General features: G+C 38.7%; 1 protein-coding gene across 4 annotated transcripts in view; it reads left to right on the forward strand.

Annotated features, from left to right (window-relative positions):
- Positions 1-19919, forward strand: part of PTGER3 (prostaglandin E receptor 3) — a 239123-nt gene extending 219204 nt beyond the window's left edge. For 2 of the 4 annotated variants that reach the window (XM_061121619.1, XM_061121623.1), the window contains one exon: positions 19429-19919. In XM_061121619.1, the coding sequence (XP_060977602.1) occupies positions 19429-19467 (39 nt within the window). In that variant the 3' untranslated portion in view covers positions 19468-19919. Of the gene's footprint in view, positions 1-1373; positions 2146-19428 lie in introns of those variants that run through there. The other 2 variants (XM_061121617.1, XM_061121620.1) reach the window with 1 other exon arrangement.
- Positions 19920-22952: the final 3033 nt, after the last annotated feature.

Genomic DNA, 22952 nt, shown 5'->3' on the forward strand with positions numbered 1-22952 from the left:
TGTCATCCAACCATCTTGTCCTCTGCCAAACCCTTCTCCTCCTGCCTTCAATCTTTCCCACCATCAAGATCTTTTTTAATGAGTCAGCTCTTTGCATCAGGTGACCAAAGTACTGGAGCTTCAGCTCCAGCATCAGTCCTTCCAATGAATATTCAGGGTTGGTTTCCTTTAGATTCGACTGATTTGATCTCCTTGGAGTCCAAGGGACTCTTGAGAGTCTTCTCCAACCCCACAGTTCAAAAGCATCAGTTCTTTGGTGCTCAGCCTTCTTTATGGTTCAACTCTCACATCCATACATGACTACTGGAAAAACCATAGCTTTGACTATATGGACCTTTGTCAGCAAAGTAATGTTTCTGTTTTTTAATATGCTGTCTAGGTTGGTCATAGCTTTTCTTCCAAGGAGCAAATGTCTTTTAATTTCACGGCTGTAGTCACTATCTGCAGTGATTTTGGAGCCCAAGAAAATAAAGTCTGTCACCAGTTAACTTCCATTTATAAGTTAAATGACAGAGTAAAGAAGTAAAGAGAGAAATACAGAATGTGAAAGTTGGACAATCTAAAAGGCTGAGTGCCCAAGAGTTGATGCCGTAGAACTGTGGTGCTGGAGAAGACTCTTGAGAGTCCTTTGGACTGCAAGGAGATCAGACCAGTCAGTCCTAAAGAAAATCAACCCTGAATATTCCTTGGAAGGACTGATACTGAAGCTGAAGCTCCAATAGTCTGGCCACCTGATGAGAAAAACTGACTCATTGGAAAATGCCCTGATGCTGGGAAAGACTGAAGGCAGGAGAAGAAAGAGGATGAAACGGTTGGATGGCATCACTGGTTCAATGGACATGAGTTTGAGCAGACTCTGGGAGATGGTGAAGGACATTTGGGGTCATGCTGCAGACCATGGGGTCGCAAAGAGTCAGACAGGAAAGCAACTGAACAACAACTGGTGACTTAATTATATGGTCATTTAATTACAAATTGAAATGAGCTCAGAACTTTGATTTTGTAATGCTTGCATGCCATTGTTTAGATTCATTTGCAAATTGCAAACCCTGGGGTTTTTCCGTTTCACTGCTCATTCTCAGATCTGCTTCCAGGTTTCTACCCAAAATACACAGTGTTCTCTTTCCTCAGAAGTGGATATTTATTGACAAATTATTTCAACCTGGAGTTTGTGGGGTACCAAGTTGTCCCCATTCATTTCTCACTATTCCTGCCACTGAACTTTGATCGTGTTATTGGTCTACTGCATGTAGGTGATTTATCATTTGTATTCATACTCTGAAGTTTATGAAAATATCTTACCTTCTAGTTTTATTTTGACACTGTCAATGTGTTTCTCATTTTCTATCCTAATTGATTCATTTATTTTTCAGGAGGAATTTTTGGGAGGTTAAAAACCAGTCTTGCTGTCAAGATCACATTATTGGAAGTTCTTCAACTTTCTTTTTGTTAAAGAAAGAAAATACTACAATAACACCACACATCCCAACCCATTCCATTTTCTCTCCTATACCCATTTCCAAAGGTAACCCCATCCAGAAGTTGCTATGTCCTAGAACTATGCATGCTTTGTACTTTTACTACACGTATATGCATCCATTAAATATGTATATTTTTCTGTGAGTTTACAATATCTACATATCTGTTTTCATATTATATGTATGACTTGCTACTTGGTTTTCTTTTCTCAAAGTTGTATTTCTCGATATTTATCCATGTTGAAACATGAAGCTCTAAAATGTTACTTTTAACTGCTCTAGTGTATACTATAGTTTGAAGAAAACATAATTTGTCAGTCCCTTGCCAAGGGAAAATTATTTCATTTCACTGTAAAAAAAAATCATCTGTATACATGTTTACTTGTGCACATCTGCATGAGTTTCTCTAAGATAGATACCTAGGGGTGAAAGTGCTGGATTAATGGGCACATGCATCTTCTATGATCGCATTTATGAAGATTTCCCTCATGTGTGTCCATACTGATGTTTGTGATATTTTAATTTTTCACATCCTTGTAGGTATGAAATGGTATCTTATTGCTAATTTATTTTACATTTTCCTGATCAAGATATGAGGTTGAGAATCTTTCCAAATATTACTGATACTTTAGTTTTCTTCCATGATGTCCGGCAATAAAATTGACAATTTCACATGAGTTATGTGTCAATTTCTTAATGGCTTGTGAGAGCTTTTAAAATATGTTCTGGATAATAATGCTTTTTTAGTGTTTTTATTGAATACAACAGATTATTCTAAAGTCTTCTGTGTATCCTCTCTCTCTTTGTAACTCTAACTGTGCCGCTATCTTTGTCTTTATCTCAAAAACCCCTTCTCTCCCTACAGCTCAGAGTCTGCCCATGGAAACATCTTTGAAAACAGGGAGCATACTAACTTTTTCACTTTCCCAGATTCCATCTCTAAACTCCTGTCACTTCCAGGACCATCACTTAAATTTCTTAATGGAACATCTTTTCTTTCTGAAGCATTGACTCTCATGCAAACAGATGTTAAGAGCAGAAGTATTCTGCCTTTATGACAACCTAATTGTCAGGATCATATTCTTTATTAATGACAAATAGTGTTTTTCCTTTTTCTTGCATGTCTCTTATGCTTTTCCTCTTTCTGGACCTTTCCTGTTCCATGTCTTTATCAGAATCTTGCAAGTCTGGTAAATGCAGTAAACAAAATGTTAGGTGTGTGATAAATTATGATAAGGATGATATGAAAAAGAAATTCTAATTATTTTATATACATAGACCATGTAATGATATGAGAATTTTATATTATTGCAAAATGAAACAGTTGAGGTGACAATGCCAATATTGAAATGGGTTGATGTCATAATGAGTCTGGAAAAAAAATAAGTTTCTAAGATATGCCAGATCATATTATCACATTGCCTCCATACACAATACTGATAATGCATAAATTCCTCTAGAAGATTCCATAAGCTTGTAAGTCTGAGCAAGGCTGTTTTAAATACTGACATCTAGTTAAAATATACAGATGAGAGACTTTCTTTGTTTTCTCTCACTTTTCTTTTTGTTTGGCTCTTCTTTAATATAAACTAGAGAAATAAAGGCATGTGTAAATGCTTAGTTAATAGTTTGGATCACAATTTAAACTTTTCATTATTTTTCATTTTATTTTTAAACATAGACATCTTTTTGGTTTCATGAATAAAGCCTCCAATTTTGTTTTTTTCTTACTGAAGTTCTTAAAGAACTAATATTTTAACATTTGAGAATATAAGACTAAAGACGATGATAACATTCAACTGTTACCGTATTTCATAATCTAGAACAATTTTCTTTTTATAGGCAAATGCATGGAACAGTCAGGAGGGTGGATTACAATAATATTTGTGGAAGAGACAACCAACTTGAGATAATGTATCCAGTCCAAGTTTGAATCCAATATGATTTTTTAATCTAAAGCAGAGCTATAGTCTAAAAGCAATGTTTGGATTCTGAATGACTCAGATTTAGACAGAAAAAACAGTAGCGTGTGATGTTTAAGATTGTCAAAAATGTAAGCGATTTTATTTGAAAAATGACAAACATTCTTCAGAATTCCAGGCCTCCCAGCTATTTTAATAGAAATATGTTGGAGGAAGGCTTATAAACTCTCTTGTTTTCATTAACTTATACTTGTACCATGTGGGAATTTGCTTTGGAAATTGATAAATTCTTATTCAGCTCAAAAAGTGAAGCCCTAGATTAGGGTTTTTCTCAATGCACAATGCAAAAAGCTAATAATTCTATTTGAAAAAATTCATTATTATTATTTAATAATAATATTAACTTATTAAAATAATAATCACTATTATTAAAATTCATTATTATTATTTTTTCATTCTGTTCAGCTTTGTGCTTCATCTGTCCCAAAGTTTTTTGTTCATTTTAATGATAAGCATAGTATTTATACTAGTTTCAGGTTGTAATTTTTACCCTAAATTCTCAATCCCTGATATACAATTGAAACCATTCTCATGAATGGTCAGTATAAGAAGGGGCAGGCAAGCTTCATACTCCATAGCTTTTTCCAAAAGCTTTTATTTCCAAGTAAATTTGGTCTACTTTTATCTGCTACTAATTTAGCACCATGAGCTTAATATCATTTATTTAACCAGCCAGTTCATAAATATTTGTATTAAGTCCTTGTATACACTAGGCAATAATTTACTTATGACTCAAGTTTTGAATTCTTTCTTCCTTAAATTAACGAAATTTAGAACTTGTGTTTTTATCCTCAAATATTCTAATAATTTATCTCTTAAAAAAACAAACGACCCTATACTAATGAGATGACTAAAATCCCTAACAACTGTCATTGTTGTCTGACCATACTTCTTAGAACTATAATAAGTGGCAGTTTTTCTAGTTGTGGCACTTCACACACATCAATTATCCTTGTGAAAACCCTACAGACTCTTACTGAGAAATAGCAGTGCCTCCTCCAACATTCCCGAAGGAGTATAGCCTGTGACTTTGCAGTAGACCCTAGGACAGACAGCAGTGCCAAGAACAAACACCAGTGTGCAGGCCCACGTTCTGGAAGGTTCTGGGAGAGAGAAGTCATTGAGTAGAAAATAAGATGATCTACGTTTCCTCCCAATCCAGCCAAGACTGCTCAATAGGTCCACAAACAGAAAAGAAACCGAAATCAATATTTATTTAGCTCCTCCAATGTCTGAGTACCAACTTGGACCCATTCTGCTAAGTTTTAGTGCTTAAAAGCCACATGACCTGGGACAAAAATGTCTCAGCACTGTACTTTTCTCATCTATAAAATGAAGACAACAACATATATTTTTCAGAATTCTCTACCATAATTCAATACATTTGTTCTTACAAAGTGCTTAGAATAGTGTCTGGCCCAAAGTGAGCATTCCATAAATATTTGCAGCTATTATTATCATCACTGCTGTCATTAATAAAAGGGGTCACACACCAATAGGACATGTTACAGCAGAACTTCAGCAAACATTCTGTTGATTTAGCTATTCTGATCATTTGGGACATGAAATCTTCATCAGAATTATGTGCAAGATCTTATTAAGCTCAGGTACTTCTCTGGAACAACACCAGTAGGTTTTATTGTTTTTCCCTGTAGGGTAAGTCTTCCTATTAAATCTAATCATGACTCATGAGGAGCCAGAGGTTTATAAACAGTGCTTTTTAGATGCCCAGGAGTTTCAAAGGGGGCCTTGATCTGTGGTCATCTTGAGGTGTCAAAATGGGCATGCTTTCCTCCCCAAATGACTCATGTCTTCTACCTGGAGGCAGGGTTGCTTATGACCTTGACAACTTTAGCCCAACTGACTGCTCCCAGTAGTTCCATGCTGGGAAGAGGAAGCTGGTGTTATCAGATGACTGCTCAGGAATGTGACCCAAAGGAGACCTTAACTGGGACAAAGAGACTGGTCATATAGCTCTCTTTGGCTGGTTGTTTTACACAGTGACTGCAACTCTTGATGTCTATGAGCAATACTGAGGTCACCTTCAACAGTTTCTCTTCCTGTAAACAAGGCAAGGAGTGCTGTGAAATAAGCAAATGAGTGACAACAAGTGGGAGTCACCATCATTTCCGATCCCATTAGCCAATATGACACTATGTGCTAGCCCTGGACCTGGGTTTTAGTAACCCTTAGATATTTTTGGCTGCTTTGTTTAAAAACTGAACTTGAAAGCCATGAATACTAGTGAGGTTGGGTGGTGTAGCTGAGAGATTTCAGGATTTGAAGGGATCAAATCTCAGCCCCATTACTTAATAGCTTTGTAGCCTTGGTCTTATAACCTATCTATGTGTTATCACCCTAATTTGTAAAATGGTGATTATAATAATGACCTCAATAGATTTATGAAAGTGAAGTGAAGTGAAGTGACGTGAAAGTCACTCAGTCGTGTCCAACTCTTTGTGACCCCACGGACTTTATGGAATTCTGCAGGCCAGAATACTGGAGTGGGTAGCTGCTTCCTTCTCCAAGGGATCTTCCCAATCCAGGGATCAAACCCAGGTTTCCCGCATTGTATGTGGATTCTTTGCCAGCTGAGCCACAAGGGAAGCCCAGATTTATGCAAAGATGAAATTAAAAAGCATAAGGTCTGTACTCAGTAGTTATTGGTTCCTTTTTCATTATGTTGTAAGATAATTGTATCCAATCCTTCCATCCACAGGATTGTGTCGAGCGTTAGAAGACATTCACACATTCACATTGGGGTCTATCACTCCATCCACTCTAACCATCCTTGTTCAAACATAGTAGACATTCTCCTGATTGAGGGCAATGAATTCAGCTGTCCTCCCTCCCTGAATGCCTTTTCTCTCAACTATGTGTATGGGCTGACTTTTTTAATCTTCTTCAACTGTGCTCAAATGTCTTCTCACTGTGGCTTATCTTGATCACCTCATTTAAAACCACAACCTCTACATTGTTCCTCACTGCCCCCTCATGACTCTATTACCAATTCTCCCAACCAGGCTCCTTTCATTTTTTAAGTACATTTATCACAGTATTCTTGCCTGGAGAACCCCACAGAGCCTGGCGTTCCACAATCCATGGGGTCACAAAGAGTCAGACACAACTTAGCAACTGAACAGCTGCAGCAGCACTCTATAAAATCTACTTTTTATTCCCCTACTAGAATGCATAACCCACAAAAGCTAAAATCTTTGTTTAAATCACTGATGCAGCCCAACGTTTGATCTATCCCAATGTTTCCATGTGCATAGTTAGGGCACAGTGTAAGTATTTTTGGATGAAGGCACCCAAGCATTTCAGACTAATCAAACCATAGAACTGACTCAGGGATGAGCTGGGCCCTGAATTACCATGCTTTTGTCACCATATTCTGAGAGCCTGGAGTGTAAGAAGGATGAAATGTATAATGGAATGGATGAAAAAGTCAGTTCAAATATAATGCAGCTCCCCAAGAGGGCTGGGACTTACTCAGGCTTAAGGAAAATCCATTATCATTATTCTCTTCTTTCTGAATATGACAACCAAACCAAACATACTGGCTTAGGATTTTTTTTCTATATTTGACTTATGTCATATAACCAGAAGGTCAAGAAAATGTGGAGAATATTAACTACAGCCCCCAAATTTTGATATAATCATGGTGAATATATGTGTTCACTGAGTCATTAAGTTTGAATGTTGACATTTAAATTAACACTCAGTTCCGTTCAGTTCAGTCACTCAGTCATGTCCGACTCTTTGCGACCCCCATGAACCACAGCACTCCAGGCCTCCCTGTCCATCACCAACTCCCAGAGTCCACCCAAACCCATGCCCATTGAGTCGGTGATGTCATCCAACCATCTCATCCTCTGTTGGTCCCTTCTCCTCCTGCCCTCAATCTTTCCCAGTATCAGGGTCTTTTCAAATGAGTCAACTCTTTGCATCAGGTGGCCAAAGTATCGGAGTTTCAGCTTCAACATCCGTCCTTCCAATGAACACCCAGGACTGATCTTATTTAGGATGGACTAGTTGGATCTCCTTGCAGCCCAAGGGACTCTCAAGAGTCTCCAACACCACAGTTCAAAAGCATCAATTCTTCAGCACTCAGCTTTCTTTATAGTCCAACTCTCACATCCATACATGACCACTGGAAAAACCATAGCCTTGACTAGATGGAACTTTGTTGGCAAAGTAATGTCTCTGCTTTTTAATATGCTGTCTAGGTTGGTCATAATTTTCCTTCCAAGGAGTAAGTACTAGAATAATGTAAATCATTTTGTAATAAAAGAGTAATACAATGAGATAATCAGTTGTTAGTTCCATATTGCTAACCATGTCATTTGAGCTTGGTTGATCAGAACATTGGTACCTGTTCCAATGGAGTGATCGACCTACCTCACCCAAGGGAAGAGACACAATTGATTAAGCCCCTCTTAAGAATCTATACTTTGTTCTTAGACTTTTCTGCCCTATATAGTATTAAGAACGCATCACCTAATACAACTTTAAGGAAGTGTAACACCCTCTTAAAATTTAACAGGTGACAACATGCTCAGAGAATTTCTATAGAGTCAAATTCAAAAATGAAGAATAACTATACTTGAGTTACTAGGAGGAATGCAAATCATTAGACATAAGATAAAGAGAAATGCATGTTATAAATAAAGAAAAGAATGTGTATAGAAATCATAGAAAATTTTTGTCAAGAGAGATGAAATTCAGTTGTACTCTGTTATCACCTGACCTTTCCCTCCCTCTACTTTTAGCAATTAAAATGATGGTCTTCCCCATGAGCTCTCTCTATAATGGGTAGCTTAAGATATATTAATCTTATTATATATAACTGCTATACTCAATCATCTGTACTTAAAGTATTAATCATGCAAAGGTTTTATGTGATGCTACCATCTGATCTTGCCTCATAACAATGCATTTAGCAATTAAGTAAGCCTTTTTGTTGTCTCTGGATACTAACACATTTAAGGATTTCACAGGCTGAATTGAAGATGCCCTAGGGAAGCACTGAATCTGCATATATTCTAACCTCATCACTGACATAGTTATTCACTTATCTGATCACATAGGGTTAAAGAAACATGCAATAATTCTCTGGAACAATTTGAGGACAAAGGTGTAAATCAGTCATTACAGTAAATAATGTATGTCCTCAAAACTGTCTTTTAATGTGTGCAACAGCCGTTATGTGCTCAAAACTCAAAAACTGTATTTTAAAGTTATGGCTCCCAGGTGGCAGATAAAGCCACCAGCTTATTCATGATTCATTCTAACCTCTTTCCATAAGACTGCAACTGGGAACATGAACAGGGAATAAGGAAGCTGACCCAGACTGTATCACTGTAGATTATTCAGCTGAAAATATTTCATAAAGGCCTCTAGAGATCAAGAAGAAATCAAAATATAAGACCATAAGCCCAGTAGTATATTGTGAAAGCATGGCTAAGCAAAGATGGGGTGACCCTATATAGAGGTTCTATGTCAATCAAAAGAGATGAAAAGCTATCTGCTTCCAAGACTCTGATGAGGTGAATATCACAGAATGAGAAATGTATTGAATGGTTAGTGCTAGCTTTTGAGGACAAGTAAGACAACCCCAGCAATTTTACAAAAGATATAAATGGGTTCAAGAAAGTCATATAATGTGTTCTTAATCCACAATTAGTTGATACCAAAGAATATGCCAGAAAAACAGAATATAGTATCTTTGCCATTAAATTATATCTGTCTTATTAGGTTCAACTAATAATTTGGGTGTTAGGTGGGTTGATACCAAGTAATTAATAGGTGAATTTTTATGCTACTTTGTCATTGCCTTTGCTTGGAATAGTAATAATTATGATGTCATTTTTATTTCAATCAGAGCATTACTGTTTCCAGGCATATATTCTTCTGCATAGACTCAGGTATTTGTACAAACAGATTACAAAACAGAGGCCCCAGGGCCTCTTCCTGTTCAGCTACCTTGATTTCTACCCTCAATTAACCACAGGGAGGTAAGTACACAGCACTGAGAAAGAAGCCAACCAAGGGCCCACCATCACCAGTGTGATTTTAGACACTGAACACTGGCACAGAATTTAATTCAATCACTTGGAGAAGCAGTAAAAATATGGATCAAGATTACTAGTCACCTACTAATCACCAAATGCATGGTTCTGGTCACACAGTGAAAACTCACAAACTGTAAAGTCACAGTTGAGACTGCTGCAGCCAATTAATCAACAACACCCAGACAGCTACGGTCAAGAGTCATCCAGCAGTCAACTCTTACCCAAGGCCTTAGAGGTCATTAATGGCTGACCCAGACAAGAACCAAACTTTCTTCATGTAACAACAGGACTCTTTCCAGCCATTCTTTAATCATGAGAATTGTGGTGCTCTGAAAGAGATTTTTTTGTACATATTTTATATCTTTATATGAAAATATATAATATTACTTGCTTAAAAATATTGTATATATTTTTCTGAGTTCTAGGTAGCCCACCAGGCTCCTCAGTCCATGGAATTCTCCAAGCAAGAATACTGGAGTGGCTAACCATTCCTTTCTCCAGGAGATCTTCCCTACCCAGGGATAGAATCCACATCTCTTGCATCCCCTGCATTGCAAACAGATTCTTCACCATCTGAGCCACCATGAAGGCTACAAAATTGGTTTAAACTAGATCATTTTTGTGTGCTTAGTCATGCCCAACTCTTTGCAACCCCATAAGGGAGCCCACCAGGCTCCTCTTGCATGGAATTTCCTTGACAAGAATACTGAAGTGGGTTGCCATTTTTTTTCTCCAGGGGATCTTTCTGACCCAGGGATCGAAACTGTGTCTCTTGCATCTCTTGCACTGGCAGGCAGATTGTTTACCACTTGTGCCACCTGGGATACTACTCACATTTAAGTAAACTTGCACTATGAACTCTGGTTGAAATTTCAAAGACCTTGGTTTACTTTGAAACTGTAAGCTGTTTACAAATCTTAAAAGTCCTGAGCTAGACTTTCTTTTGTTTGTTTACTTAAGAGGACAAATAGCCCTAAACCTCAAGCTGTTAATGCTGAGGATATAAATCAAGGTCATAGAAAATACCAAATGACCACAACTTCAGCCAGTAGCAAATTTCATATGCTGGAGTGGCTGAAAAGCTTAAAAGTAAATATAAGGCAAGAAAGAGAGAGGATAAGAAAGAAGAAAAGTTGAGGAGATAAATTTTTCCTGTAAAGCTCCTCTGAATTACCGTTTTTTTTTTTTTAAATGACAGATGCTGACTTATATAGGTAAGCCAGAATGACTGAGTTAATCTTTCAAAAAACTGTTTATGTATTCAGATGCTATTTTTTTACCCTCAGAAGAGCAGTTTGAAGCACTTAGCACTCAACCAGGAGGTAGTTTTGCTGAAAGGTACATACTTTCTTCACATTTGCATACATACTGGATTGTGGTCCCAGCTACAGTTCCAGAGTGCCTTTCACTCAGGATATTTCTACCCTTCTGTACTGTTTATAGCATCATAGAAAGATTTACAAGATGTACTCTCCTGGCTGTGTCAAGACTTATTGGAAGATCCAACTCAGCAGATTGTAAACGGTAGCTTCTTTTTTTTTGTTTTTATTTTCTGTTGCATAACCACAGGCAACTCAGACAGAATGAACTTGCTGGTTGTTCCTATAGGACTTTTAGTATTCCCATTTAAAATAGGACACATTTAAGAGTAAGACCGCTTCAAAATGGTTGTAATCTAGCTGGTTGAACAAAAGGCCTTTAATCCACCTAAATCAATGCACATCAGTGGTTTCTGAGCTCAAATTCCAAGCAACTGGAAAATGTATACATGACAAGTCAGTGACCAGAAACAATTCTGGGAGAACTGATTACTGCGGTGATAGCTGTGATAAATACAAGAGCTCTTAGGGAAAAGGTTTCAAAGTCTTATAAAACCACTAATGATATAATGATATTTTGTTTTGTTTAATTACCAGTCATAATGCAATGTAATTAAACCCAGTGGCAGGAGGATAACAGTACCAAGATACAGACAATTAGGTTAGTCACAGCACATGTAAGATATATTTAGGCACCACATAAATCTTCTGATAGGAAGGACCTAAGCATTTTTCTTACATTTATCAGAATAAAAAGTTCAAAGTTTCTATATTTTCAGCAATAGGATAAACTGCCAATGACAGTGTTTCTAAACATTGGATACTAACATTAACTGACCTTTACAGAATTGGATTTGAAAGTCTAAGCATTATTTCCTCTAGTTCAGATGCTTAAGAGAAACTCTGGGTGAGAAATAAGAAAAATATTAAAGAGTAAACATTTTCTTTTAAAAATTGACTTGTAGCTCATTATATATTCTAGGTAATAATAACTTTTTGGATATATGATGCAACTATTTACTCCCAGGTCTGCAGCTTCACTTTTTTTCCTTGTTTATAACTATTTTTGACAGGCAAATTTTAAAATTTTAATTGCAACACATTTATCAATTTTCTCATATGGCTCACACTTTGTATCATATTTAAGAATATGTAGCCTGCCATGTTGCAACCATATTTTCTTCTAATAAAGATTTATTTTTTCATACTGAAGTTTTCAGTCTCTCTTAGGTTCATTTTTATGTTTTGGGTGAAGTTGAGACTAAATTTACAGTATGTGAACTGTAACTTCCAGATGTTCAAGCTAGATTTAGAAAAGACAGAGGAACCAGAGATCAAAATACCAACATCCACTGGAACGTCAAAAAAGCAAGAGAGTTCCAGAAAACTATCTACTTCCTCTTTATTGACTATGCCAAAGCCTTTGACTGTGTGGACCACAGCAAACTCTGGAAAATTCTGAAAGAAATGGGAATACCAGACCACCTGACCTGTTTCTTGAGAAATCTGTATGCAGGTCAGGAAGCAACAGTTAGAACTGGCCATGGAACAACAGACTGGTTCCAAATAGGGAAAGGAGTACATCAAGGCTGTATATTGTCACCCTGCTTATTTAACTTATACGCAGAGTACATCGTGAGAAATGCTAGGCTGAATGTAGCATAAGCTGGAATCAAGATTGCCAGGAGAAATATCAATAACCTCAGGTATGCAGATGATACCACCCTTATGGCAGTGAAAAAGAACTAAAGAGCCTCTTGATGAAAGTGAAAAGAGGAGAGTGAAAAAGTTGGTTTAAAGCTCAACATTCAGAAAACTAAGATCATGGCATCTGGCTCAATCACTTCGTGGCAAGTAGATGGAGAAACAGTGGAAACAGTGACAGACTGTATTTTGGGGGGCTTCAAAATCACTGCAGATGGTGATTGCAGCCATGAAATTAATAGGTGTTTGCTCTGTGAAAGAAAAGCTATGACCAACCTAGATAGCATATCATTACTTTGCCAGCAAAGGTCCATCTAGTCAAGGCTATGGTTTTTCCAGTAGTCATGTATGGATGTGAGAATTGGACTGTAAAGAAAGCTGAGCGCTGAAGAATTGATGCTTTTGAACTGTGGTGTTGGGGAAGACTCTTGAGAGTCCCTTGGGCTGCAAGGAGATCCAACCAGTCCATCCTAAAGGAATATTCATCCTGAATATTCATTGGAAGGACTGATGCTGAAGCTGAAACTCCAGGACTTTGGCCACCTGATGTGAAGAACCAACTCATTGGAAAAGACCCTGATGCTGGGAAAGATTGAAGGCAGGAGGAGAAGGGGATGACAGAGGATGAGATGGTTGGATGGCATCACCGACTCAACGGACATGAGTTTGAGTAAACTCAGGGAGTTGGTGATGGACAGGGAAGCCTGGTGTGCTGCAATCCATGGGGTTGCAGAGTCGGACACGACTGAGCGACTGAACTGAACTGAACTGGAACCATTTACTTTTCCAAGGAAATCCACTGACTCAACACTACTTTTTTAAATAGATTGTCTTTTTCTTACTGTTTTTAAATATATAAATGTTTATCATTTATATATCCTTTATATATTTAATAGCATTTATATAATTAGATGCTGTATTATGTTACAAATTTATATTTCTATGTCATTTTTATATCATCTATATCATTGATATCAAGTCCTTATACATTCACATATGTACTTTACAATTTTTTTCTCCATTACATGTCTATTTTTTTCTTTACTATATAACTGCTTTAATTTCTATAATTGTATAAAAAATCTTGATATCCGGTAGCCAGCCATTCTTCAAATGTGTCTTGACTTTTCTTATTCTTTTGGTCTTCTGTATTATTTTAGAACTAGATTTTTTCCAATTTCCTACTGTTTTCCAGTCTTTCCTGAGGAGCTCTTTTGAACATTAGGATCTTCCTTCAACACTCCTGTAGTTTACAGTGGTGTTTTAGTCTTGATTCCAGCTTATGCAGAATCTCGAGATCAACCAGAGAGGCAATGAGAACATTCTCAGGTCCTTCCTGGGGATGCACAAAACATTGCCAAGTGTGTATGGCCTTCTAGATCCCCAGAAATATGTCAGAGCTTTTCAAAGCCCACTGTGGGCTTCTCATTTCCCATATTTTCTTTTTAAGAATTTTAGCCAACTTTTTACCTGCCCCTACTAGAACCAATGCCTATGGCATCTGTGAGAGGTGCTGCTGATTGTGGTAAGGATAGGCGTCTCCTTACTGAGGGAGGCTGTAACTGAATCAGAAGTTGGTCATCTCACAGCACAACAAGCCAATACTTGGGAGATGAGGTGTTGAGGCAAGAAATAGCAGCTTTATTTAGAAAACCAGGCATTTGAGAAGATACTCTAGAGTATCGTCTTATGGTGGTCTGGATGTCAGTTTAACAGAGAGAGGAAGGTGAGGAAATAAAGTAAAAAGGCCATAAATCTTGTAAAATATCTCCCGGATTGGCCTGTTTCAGGGAAAGGATGTGTTAATTTCTTCCTTTCTGCAGCCTTTCACAAGTGGACAGGTCAGAATGTCTCCTTGTGTGCTGAACAAAAGCACTTTAGTTTAACATTCAGGCAGGAGGGGCAGGATTCCCTGAGGCAGGCCATTATGTGTGTTTACAGCTATAGACAGCGTCTTTCCAGTGATTATAGGAACAAAAGCAATGGATAGCAAATGTTAAAGTAAAACAAACAGATCCAACACAGTCAGGTTCTGCTCTTCCCTGATATAAGACTTGACTCAGGTCAAGCCACAATAAACTTTCTCAGGGAGCTACCATGCAGGTCATCTAATGAAAATTCTCTGGAGATAAAGCTTTTGGGGGAGTTCCAATCTCTTTCCCTTCCTTCCAGTAGCTGCTAGGCTTAAGTTTTAACAGTTACCATGTTTCTGAGATTGCTGGTTTTTTAAACTACTGAGACGCTGAGGAGAGAGGAATGAATGGAAAAGGACAAGTTAAAACACCACAAAGCTTGCTGTTCTTATTCAAAGTCAGTTGCTTTTCTTGAATGAATTCTCCTCACACTGCTGCCAGGCTTTGGTTTATTCAGTTCGGTGTCAGTTCAGTCGCTCAGTCGTGTCCGACTCTGTGACACCATGAATCACAGCACGCCAGGCCTCTCTGTCCATCACAAACTCCCAGAGTTTACTCAAATTCATGCCCATCGAGTCAGTGATGCCATCTAGCCATCTCATCCTCTGTCGTCCCCTTCTCCTCCTACCCCCAATCCCTCCCAGCATCAGGGTCTTTTCCAACGAGTCAACTCTTCACATGAGGTGGCCAAAGTATTGGAGTTTCAGCTTCAGCATCAGTCCTTCCATTGAACACCCAGGACTGATCTCCCTTAGGTTGGACTGGTTGGATCTCCTTGCAGCCCAAGGTACTCTCAAGAGTCTTCTCCAACACCACAGTTCAAAAGCATCAATTCTTCAGCGCTCAGCTTTCTTCACGGTCCTACTCTCACATCCTTACATGACCACTGGAAAAACCAGAGCCTTGACTAAATGGACTTTTGTTCGCAAAGTAATGTCTCTGCTTTTTAATATGCTATCTAGGTTGCTCATAACTTTCCTTCCAAGGAGTAACTGTCTTTTAATTTCATGGCTGCAATCACCATCTGCAGTGATTTTGGAGCCCAAGACACTGTTTCCACTGTCTTCCCATCTATTTCCCATGAGGTGATGAGACCAGATGCCATGATCTTAGTTTTCTGAATGTTAAGCTTTAAGCCAATTTTTTCACTCTCCTCTTTCACTTTCATCAAGAGGCTTTTTAGTTCCTCTTCACTTTCTGCCATCAGGGTAGTGTCATCTGCATATCTGAGGTTATTGATATTTCTCCCAGCAATCTTGATGCCAGCTTGTGCTTCTTCCAGCCCAGCGTTTCTCATGATGCACTCTGCATATAAGTTAAATAAGTAGGGTGAAAATATACAGCCTTGATGTACTCCATTTCCTATTTGGAACCAGTCTGTTGTTCCATGTCCAGTTCTAACTGTTGCTTCCTGACCTGCATACAGGTTTCTCAAGAGGCAGGTCATGTGGTCTGGTATTCCCATCTTCAGAATTTTCCACAGTTTATTGTGATCCACACAGTTGAAGGCTTTGGCGTAGTCAATAAAGCAGAAATAGATGTTTTTCTGGAACTCTCTTGGTTTTTTGATGATCCAGAGGATATTGGCAATTTGATCTCTGGTTCCTCTGCCTTTTCTAAAACCAGCTTGAACATCTGGAAGTTCTCGGTTCACATATTGCTAAAGCCTGGCTTGGAGAATTTTGAGCATTACTTTACTAGCATGTGAGATGAGTGCAACTGTGCGATAGTTTGAGCATTCTTTGGCATTGCCTTTCTTAGGGATTGGAATGAAAACTGACCTTTTCTCCTGTGGCCACTGCTGAGTTTTCCAAATTTGCTGGCATATTGAGTGCAGCACTTTCACAGCATCATGTTTCAGGATTTGAAATAGCTCAATTTGAATTCCATCACATCCACTAGCTTTGTTCATTATTAAGAGTTTTTAAAAAGCTGATTTTGATCATTTTTGCCAAAATTCTTGCTGTTTTATGGAAGAATGGATTTTCAACTGCCTTAACTCTGTGTTATGATGTTTGTGTTTCCACATTCATATGTTAAACACCTGTCCACACCCCCTCCCCAGAGACTTTGAGAGGTAATTAGGTTTAGATGAGGTCTTGATGATGGAGCCCCCACTATGAGATCAGTGTCCTCATAAGAAGACATATCAGAGAACTCGCTTCCTTGTGTATGAGGACACAGCAAGAAAATGGACACTTAGAGGAGTTCCCACCAGAACCTGACCATGCTGGCATCTTGATCCTGGACTTCACAGCCTTCAGAAGTGTGATTAAATAGATGTCTCTTGCTTAAGCCACCCAGTCTATGGTATTTTATTACAGTAGCCAATCACTCTATAAGTTCTTCCCTATTTTTCCATTTTAACTGTCATAAGGGCTTCCCTGATAGCTCAGTTAGTAAAGAATCTGCCTGCAATGCAGAAGACCTGGGTCTGATACCTGGGTTGGGACAAAGATCCTCTGGAGAAGGGAAAGGCTACCTGCTCCAGTATTCTGGCCTGGAGAATTCCTTGGGGTCCCAAAAAGTCAGACATGACTGAGTAACTATCACTACACTTCACTTCACTTTAACAGCTTCATTTAGGGGGAAATTTCTTCTCATGCTCTTTGCCCATTCTATTGTAATATTAGATCTATTGTAATATTAGATGAAAAATAGTCTTTGGAGCTTAGCCTTTCTCTCTTTGTGCCTGTAGTTCTTAAGTTCTTAGTCAACTTTCAACAGAGACACTGCCTCCTCCAAGGAGACTTTTCTAAGTCCCTATTTTCCTCCTTCTGGGATGGGTTAAGTGTCTTCCTCTATGCTGTTTCTTTATATTCTCATAATGTCCATGCACATCTTTGTTATGGAATTAATGAGATACATACTCACTCCAGTATTCTTGCCTGGGAAATTCCATGGACAGAGGAGCCTGGAGGACTAGTCCATGGGGTTGCAAAAGAGTCAGACACAACTTAGCGAGTAAACAACAACAAGAATTTAGATTACACTGTACTGTAAGGGTTAAGTTTTCCACTATTTATACCACTGGCCTGTGGTAAACTCTTGCAAGCATAGACTGTGTTCGATATCCATGCTAACCCAAATGGCTTCTGGTAAAATCAACAGATTTTCCTTGGAAAAAAAAAAAAAATGAATAAATGGTATCAATTGAAATTTCACCTGGTTTGGACAACAGAGAGAAAGAAATCAGGGAAAAAATTAAAGCATCATTGCCATTCTGGGACTTATTAAAAATAAATACTCTATAATGATCTTAAATAGAAACACCTAGATATAATTCAATAATGCTTTTTTAAAATAATGTTTTTATTTTGAATACTCTTATTCTGCTTTAATATTAAATTTGACTATCATCATTGGATGTTCAAAAGCTTTGCCTTGTATATAGTTCTCAGTCATTGCTAAGTCGCTTCAGTCATGTCCAACTCTGTGCGACCCCATAGACGGCAGCCCACCAGGCTCCCCATACATGGGATTCTCCAGGCAAGAACACTGGAGTGGGTTGCCATTTCCTTCTCCAATGCATGAAAGTGAAAAGTGAAAGTGAAGTCGCTCAGTCATGTCAGACTCCCAGCGACCCCATGGACTACAGCCTACCACAATCCTCCATCCACAGGACCCTCCAGGCAATAGTACTCTTATTTGCTTTTTCCAACAAATCAATTTATATGAAACCTACAAAATATCTGCTAATCCCAGGAGGTTCTGAAAGTATCAACACTTGTTATTTGCACTTGAAAAAAATTACTTTCTGTTGCATGCACCTGGCCTTAGCTGTCACAAGAGAGGTTATGACCACTGGATACACATTAACAACCTCAACAGACCTAGGACAAGGAATCTCCAAATAAAGATTTCTCAGGAAGCTAAATTGTACCCCAATAGATAGCTAATAAATGAAATGGTTTCCTTGGTAACAACTATAGACTTTTGCATTTTGAATCAGACTCACATCTCAGCATCAGATGTATTAAGCCATATCTTTCTAAAGAATTAAAACATTTTTTTATGGTGAATAATCCTTTTTTTTTTTCACTTTTTATTTTGTATTGGGATATCGCCTATTAGACCTTCCCAGGAGGTGCTATTGGCAAAGAACCTGCCTGCCAATGCAGGAGACACAGGAGACTTGGGTTTGATCTCTGGGTTGGGAAGATCCCCACGAGGAGGGCATGGCAACCCACTCCAGTATTCTTGCCTGGAGAATCCCACGAACAGAGGAGTCTGGCAGTCCACGGGGTCGCAGAGTCAGACACGACTGAAATGACTTAGCACGCATGCACATAGCTGATTAACAGTGTTGTGATAGTTTCAAATGAACAGTAAAGGGACTCAGCCATATATATATTAAAAATTTTTTTTTTAATATCCAGAGGGAAACTTTACATTTTTCCAATAAAAATATTGAGAGTTTTAAAATAGCCTCTGAGAAACAAAAATGATCATGAAGTCTCACATTGAGCCTCTCCACTCTACTGGACTGTGTCAAAATCATTTTGGAATAAGCCAAGATATGAATAAACATACGAATACATCGACTATAAGAAAGGCAGGAAATTGTGGTAGAGCAGAAACGGCTGGATATACTGGCATGAATAAGAAGTGCTAATCGATGCCTGGAATGCAGCTAGAATATCTATAAAAATTTATCAGTAAACTAAACATGCAAAGAAGACAATCATTTTAAGACTCAAATTTGCAAAGTCAATAGACCTAGAGCACTTATGAATCTTTTATTAATCCAGTCTAAGACAACATGTATAATATTGACAAATGCTTTTGCAGTCCATGTTAATTTAATGAGCTCATCTTGAAGAATCCTCATTGATTACTTAGAGTACTCAAGCCTCCCTTTAACTTTTTGATTCTTAGCAATGTGGCTTTTGCATTGTCTATTTATGGTTAGACATGACATTGAAGTATTTCAAACTTGTCATTTCATTCTCCCTCAGGGCCAGAAGGAAATCACTGTAAGCATCAGAACTATCTGAATTCACCAGCCCCATGGAAGGGGGCACCACAGCTGAGAAAGCAATTGTTTTGGCTGGAAGATCTGACTGCTGTTCCCTGGTGGCTCAGATGGTAAAGAATCTGCCTGCAATGCAGGAGACCTAGGTTCAATTCCTGGGTCAGGAAGACCTCCTGGAGAAGGGAATGGCAACCCACTCAAGTATTCTTGCCTGGAGAATCCCATGGACAGAGGAGCCTGGCAGTCTACAGTCCGTGGGGTCACAAAGAATTGGACAAGACTGAGCGACTCACACTGCTACTAACTACTAGTTTATAACTGCTGTGCTACTGGGTTATAGCACAGCTCAACAATGAGGAAAAGAATACAAAATCTGCTTTTGTATTCAACATACTCAGTTGCTACAGAATAAAATCTCTTTTTATTCTCACTTTCCAGGGGGGATTTCAAAGTTTTGCTTTTCATAGAAAGGAAATGCTGTAAATGTTTAATTGTGTTAATAAATAGGAATGATTATATTCTAGTTAATGCTAAATTATGAAGTTTGACATCTCATTACTGGTATCAACATGTGTGATATAATCACAAGCTTACCTTCAGATAATATGATCTTTATTGAGCATGAGTAATCTTGCCTCATTCCCCAACTCTCCAAAGCAAACAAAATTCCTGTTCAAAGGACTGAAATCCCACTTTATGGAGAAGTCACTGTTTATCAAGTAAGCACTGCTACCCCCAGAAGCTTCTTGTTCAAATACAAACGATCCTGAAAATGTTGCAGGAACAGGGCCCTTCCAGGGCCCAAAAGTGGGCGCTTGTCTAGTACTCTGAAGAGGAGAAAAGACAAGCTTGCTGACAGAGCAAGAGACTTTATTGGGAAGCGTTGCCTGGGTAGGCAGCAGGAGGGTAAGGAAGCCCAGGAGAAGTGCTCTGCCAAGTGGTTCGTAGTCTTGGGTTTTATGACAATGAGATTAGTTTCCTGGTTGTCTCTGGCCAATCATTCTGACTCAGGGTCCTTCATGGTGGAGCAGGCATTGTTCAGCCAAGATAAATTCCAGTGAGGAGAATTCTGGGAGGTGGTAGGACATGTGGCATCTCCTTTTGATTTTTCCTGTACTGTTCTGGTTGGTGGTGGCTTATTAGTTCCGTGTTCCATAATAGGACCTTCTGTCCAAAATAACTCATGCAAATGATTACTATAGTGTCTAGCCAGGGAGGGTGGTTTCAGTCTGTGTGTTTTCCCTAACAAAAACAGAGTATATGAAGGCTTGGAGATCTTTAACACCAATGTAGATTAGTTTATTGGTGTTTTTATTTTTTTTTTTTTTCTTTTGGCTTCAGGGGAATTGGGAAAGAAGAATTCTGAGGCTTGTGGATGGCTGGGCAGCTTAGGTTTCACCAAATAAATAACTGTAGACTTAGAGTCCTGGGATCAGGGAAGAGAGAGTGGGACATACTTGCCTGGTATACTTTGATGAGACAGAAAAGAGAGACACCAGCTAGCAGCTTCTCCAACAACCCTTATCTTTCCTGGAGGCCTCTGCACTTGCTATTCCCTTGAAACCTTCTATTCCCCTGTCCCAACTCCATCCCTACCCCTCTATCTGCCTAAGGCTTATTCAACCTTTGGGTCTTAGCATAAATGCTACTTTTTCAGACAAGTCTTTTCTGGCTTCTAAGATTAGGATGCTCTTATGGAACACTGAAATTTTCCGTTTTTGCATATATCAAATGCCAATTAATTATTTTTTTAATTATATTTTGATGTCATCTTCCCAAACGAACTATAAGCATCATCATGGCAGGGCCATGGCTGCCTTACTTACTATCATTTCCCAGCCCCTAACACTCTATAAATACTTCAAAAATACATGTAGACTGATTGGTACAATGCGTATAAACACTTAAAAAATATATGTGGATTGTTTGGTGCAATGTGCATGCATGTAGTCATCTTGGAAGTAGTGTATTATAGCAGCAAGTTCTCATGGCACAAGGCTGATGAATATTCAGGTGGCAGTGTAAGCCTGGGAAGGATCTGGACAGGGATGAAAAGGGAAAAAAGGGAGACAGATTTCAATTTCATAATCTGCAGCAAAATACACAGCCTTCTTGAGTTTCATCTTTAAAATGTGGACAATGACCCTTACTTTGCCAGGTTGCTGTGGGAAGGTGAGAGGATACAATGCAGCGCTGGCATACGGCAGACAATCAGTAGCTCTTAATGTTAATTTTGCTAATACTTCTCCTACTACTGTTTCCCAGTTCACATTCTCTCTCTTCCTAAACTAGTAACTTCCCAACAGGGGGTCACTGGAGGCTCTGCAGACAAAGGAAATGATGGGCAGGAGGTGAAATTTGGGGGGGGCGGGCGTCAATCAAAAGGCAGAGCTGAGCCATAGTGACCACGCCAGGGAACTGAATCTGAAGAATTCACATGTGCTTCTAAGAACAGGGTCAGAGGAAGAATGACAATCAACAGAGGATTGTTCATATACCCAGTGAGGCAAAGTGACTTCAGAGGGACCCAGAGAAGTTCTTATATAATCTGATAAAGGAAGAGAAGTAAAAGCACAGACCACACCCTTCTGCCCTATGCAGTCAGCCTCTCAAGCTAAAGATCTATCAGCACTCTGGGAAAAGGAAAATATGAGATCCATACTGAAGTTTTATTCATTTTTAAATTTTTATTTGCTTATTTTTTAGGTGCGTTGTGTCTTAGATGCGGCACTTGGATCCTCATTGTATCATTCGGGATCTTTTACTGCGGTGTACAGACTCTCTAGATGTGGCAGTGGACTCAGAAGTTGTGGTGTATGGGCTCAGTTGCTCTGAGGCATGTGAGATCTCGGTTCCCTAATCAGGGATCGAAGCTGTGTTCCCTGAATTGCAAGGCAGATTCTTAACCACTGGCCCACCAGGGAAGCCCCAGACTGGAGTTTTATATTGAATGAGACCGTGTTTTGCAAACAACCTAAAGGTACAGAATCATCCTAAAATGGTCTTAAGAGGCAGGAAAGGGGGGTTTAATTTAGTACCGCTAGAGGCAGAGATTTTGGAAAAAAAAGGCTAAAAATCATCAAGGGAGCAATACGTGATGGATTTTCTTTCCTGGACATTTGGCTTACTGACCAGTGGGCTCTTCTGAAGCTCTAAGCCAAAAAATATATTTTTTTGAAGCATACTTTGTCAGCTTATAGTACATGCTGCAGAACTTCCTTGAAAAACAAAAACATCCTGTGTCTCTCTGGAGGGAATGAGAAAAGCACAACTTGCTCGAATGGTCTGCCTTGGGCACAATTGTGATGGAAGTGAAATTGCAATCAGGAGCTACAGTAGTCCCTTTTGTGTATTCACTCCTCTCCTTCAGAAATACAGTTACTTGCTCATTCTTTTCTGTTGTTGACTCTTAACTTTCCTTTTTTAACTGCCCGTGCCTCCCTTCCATTCTACTCTCCCCCGAGTCATCACATCCTCTGACAAAACTTCAACCCCTGTTTCCAGACA

This window comes from Dama dama, chromosome 20 (genome assembly GCF_033118175.1).
Source record: "Dama dama isolate Ldn47 chromosome 20, ASM3311817v1, whole genome shotgun sequence".
Lineage (NCBI taxonomy): Eukaryota > Metazoa > Chordata > Mammalia > Artiodactyla > Cervidae > Dama > Dama dama.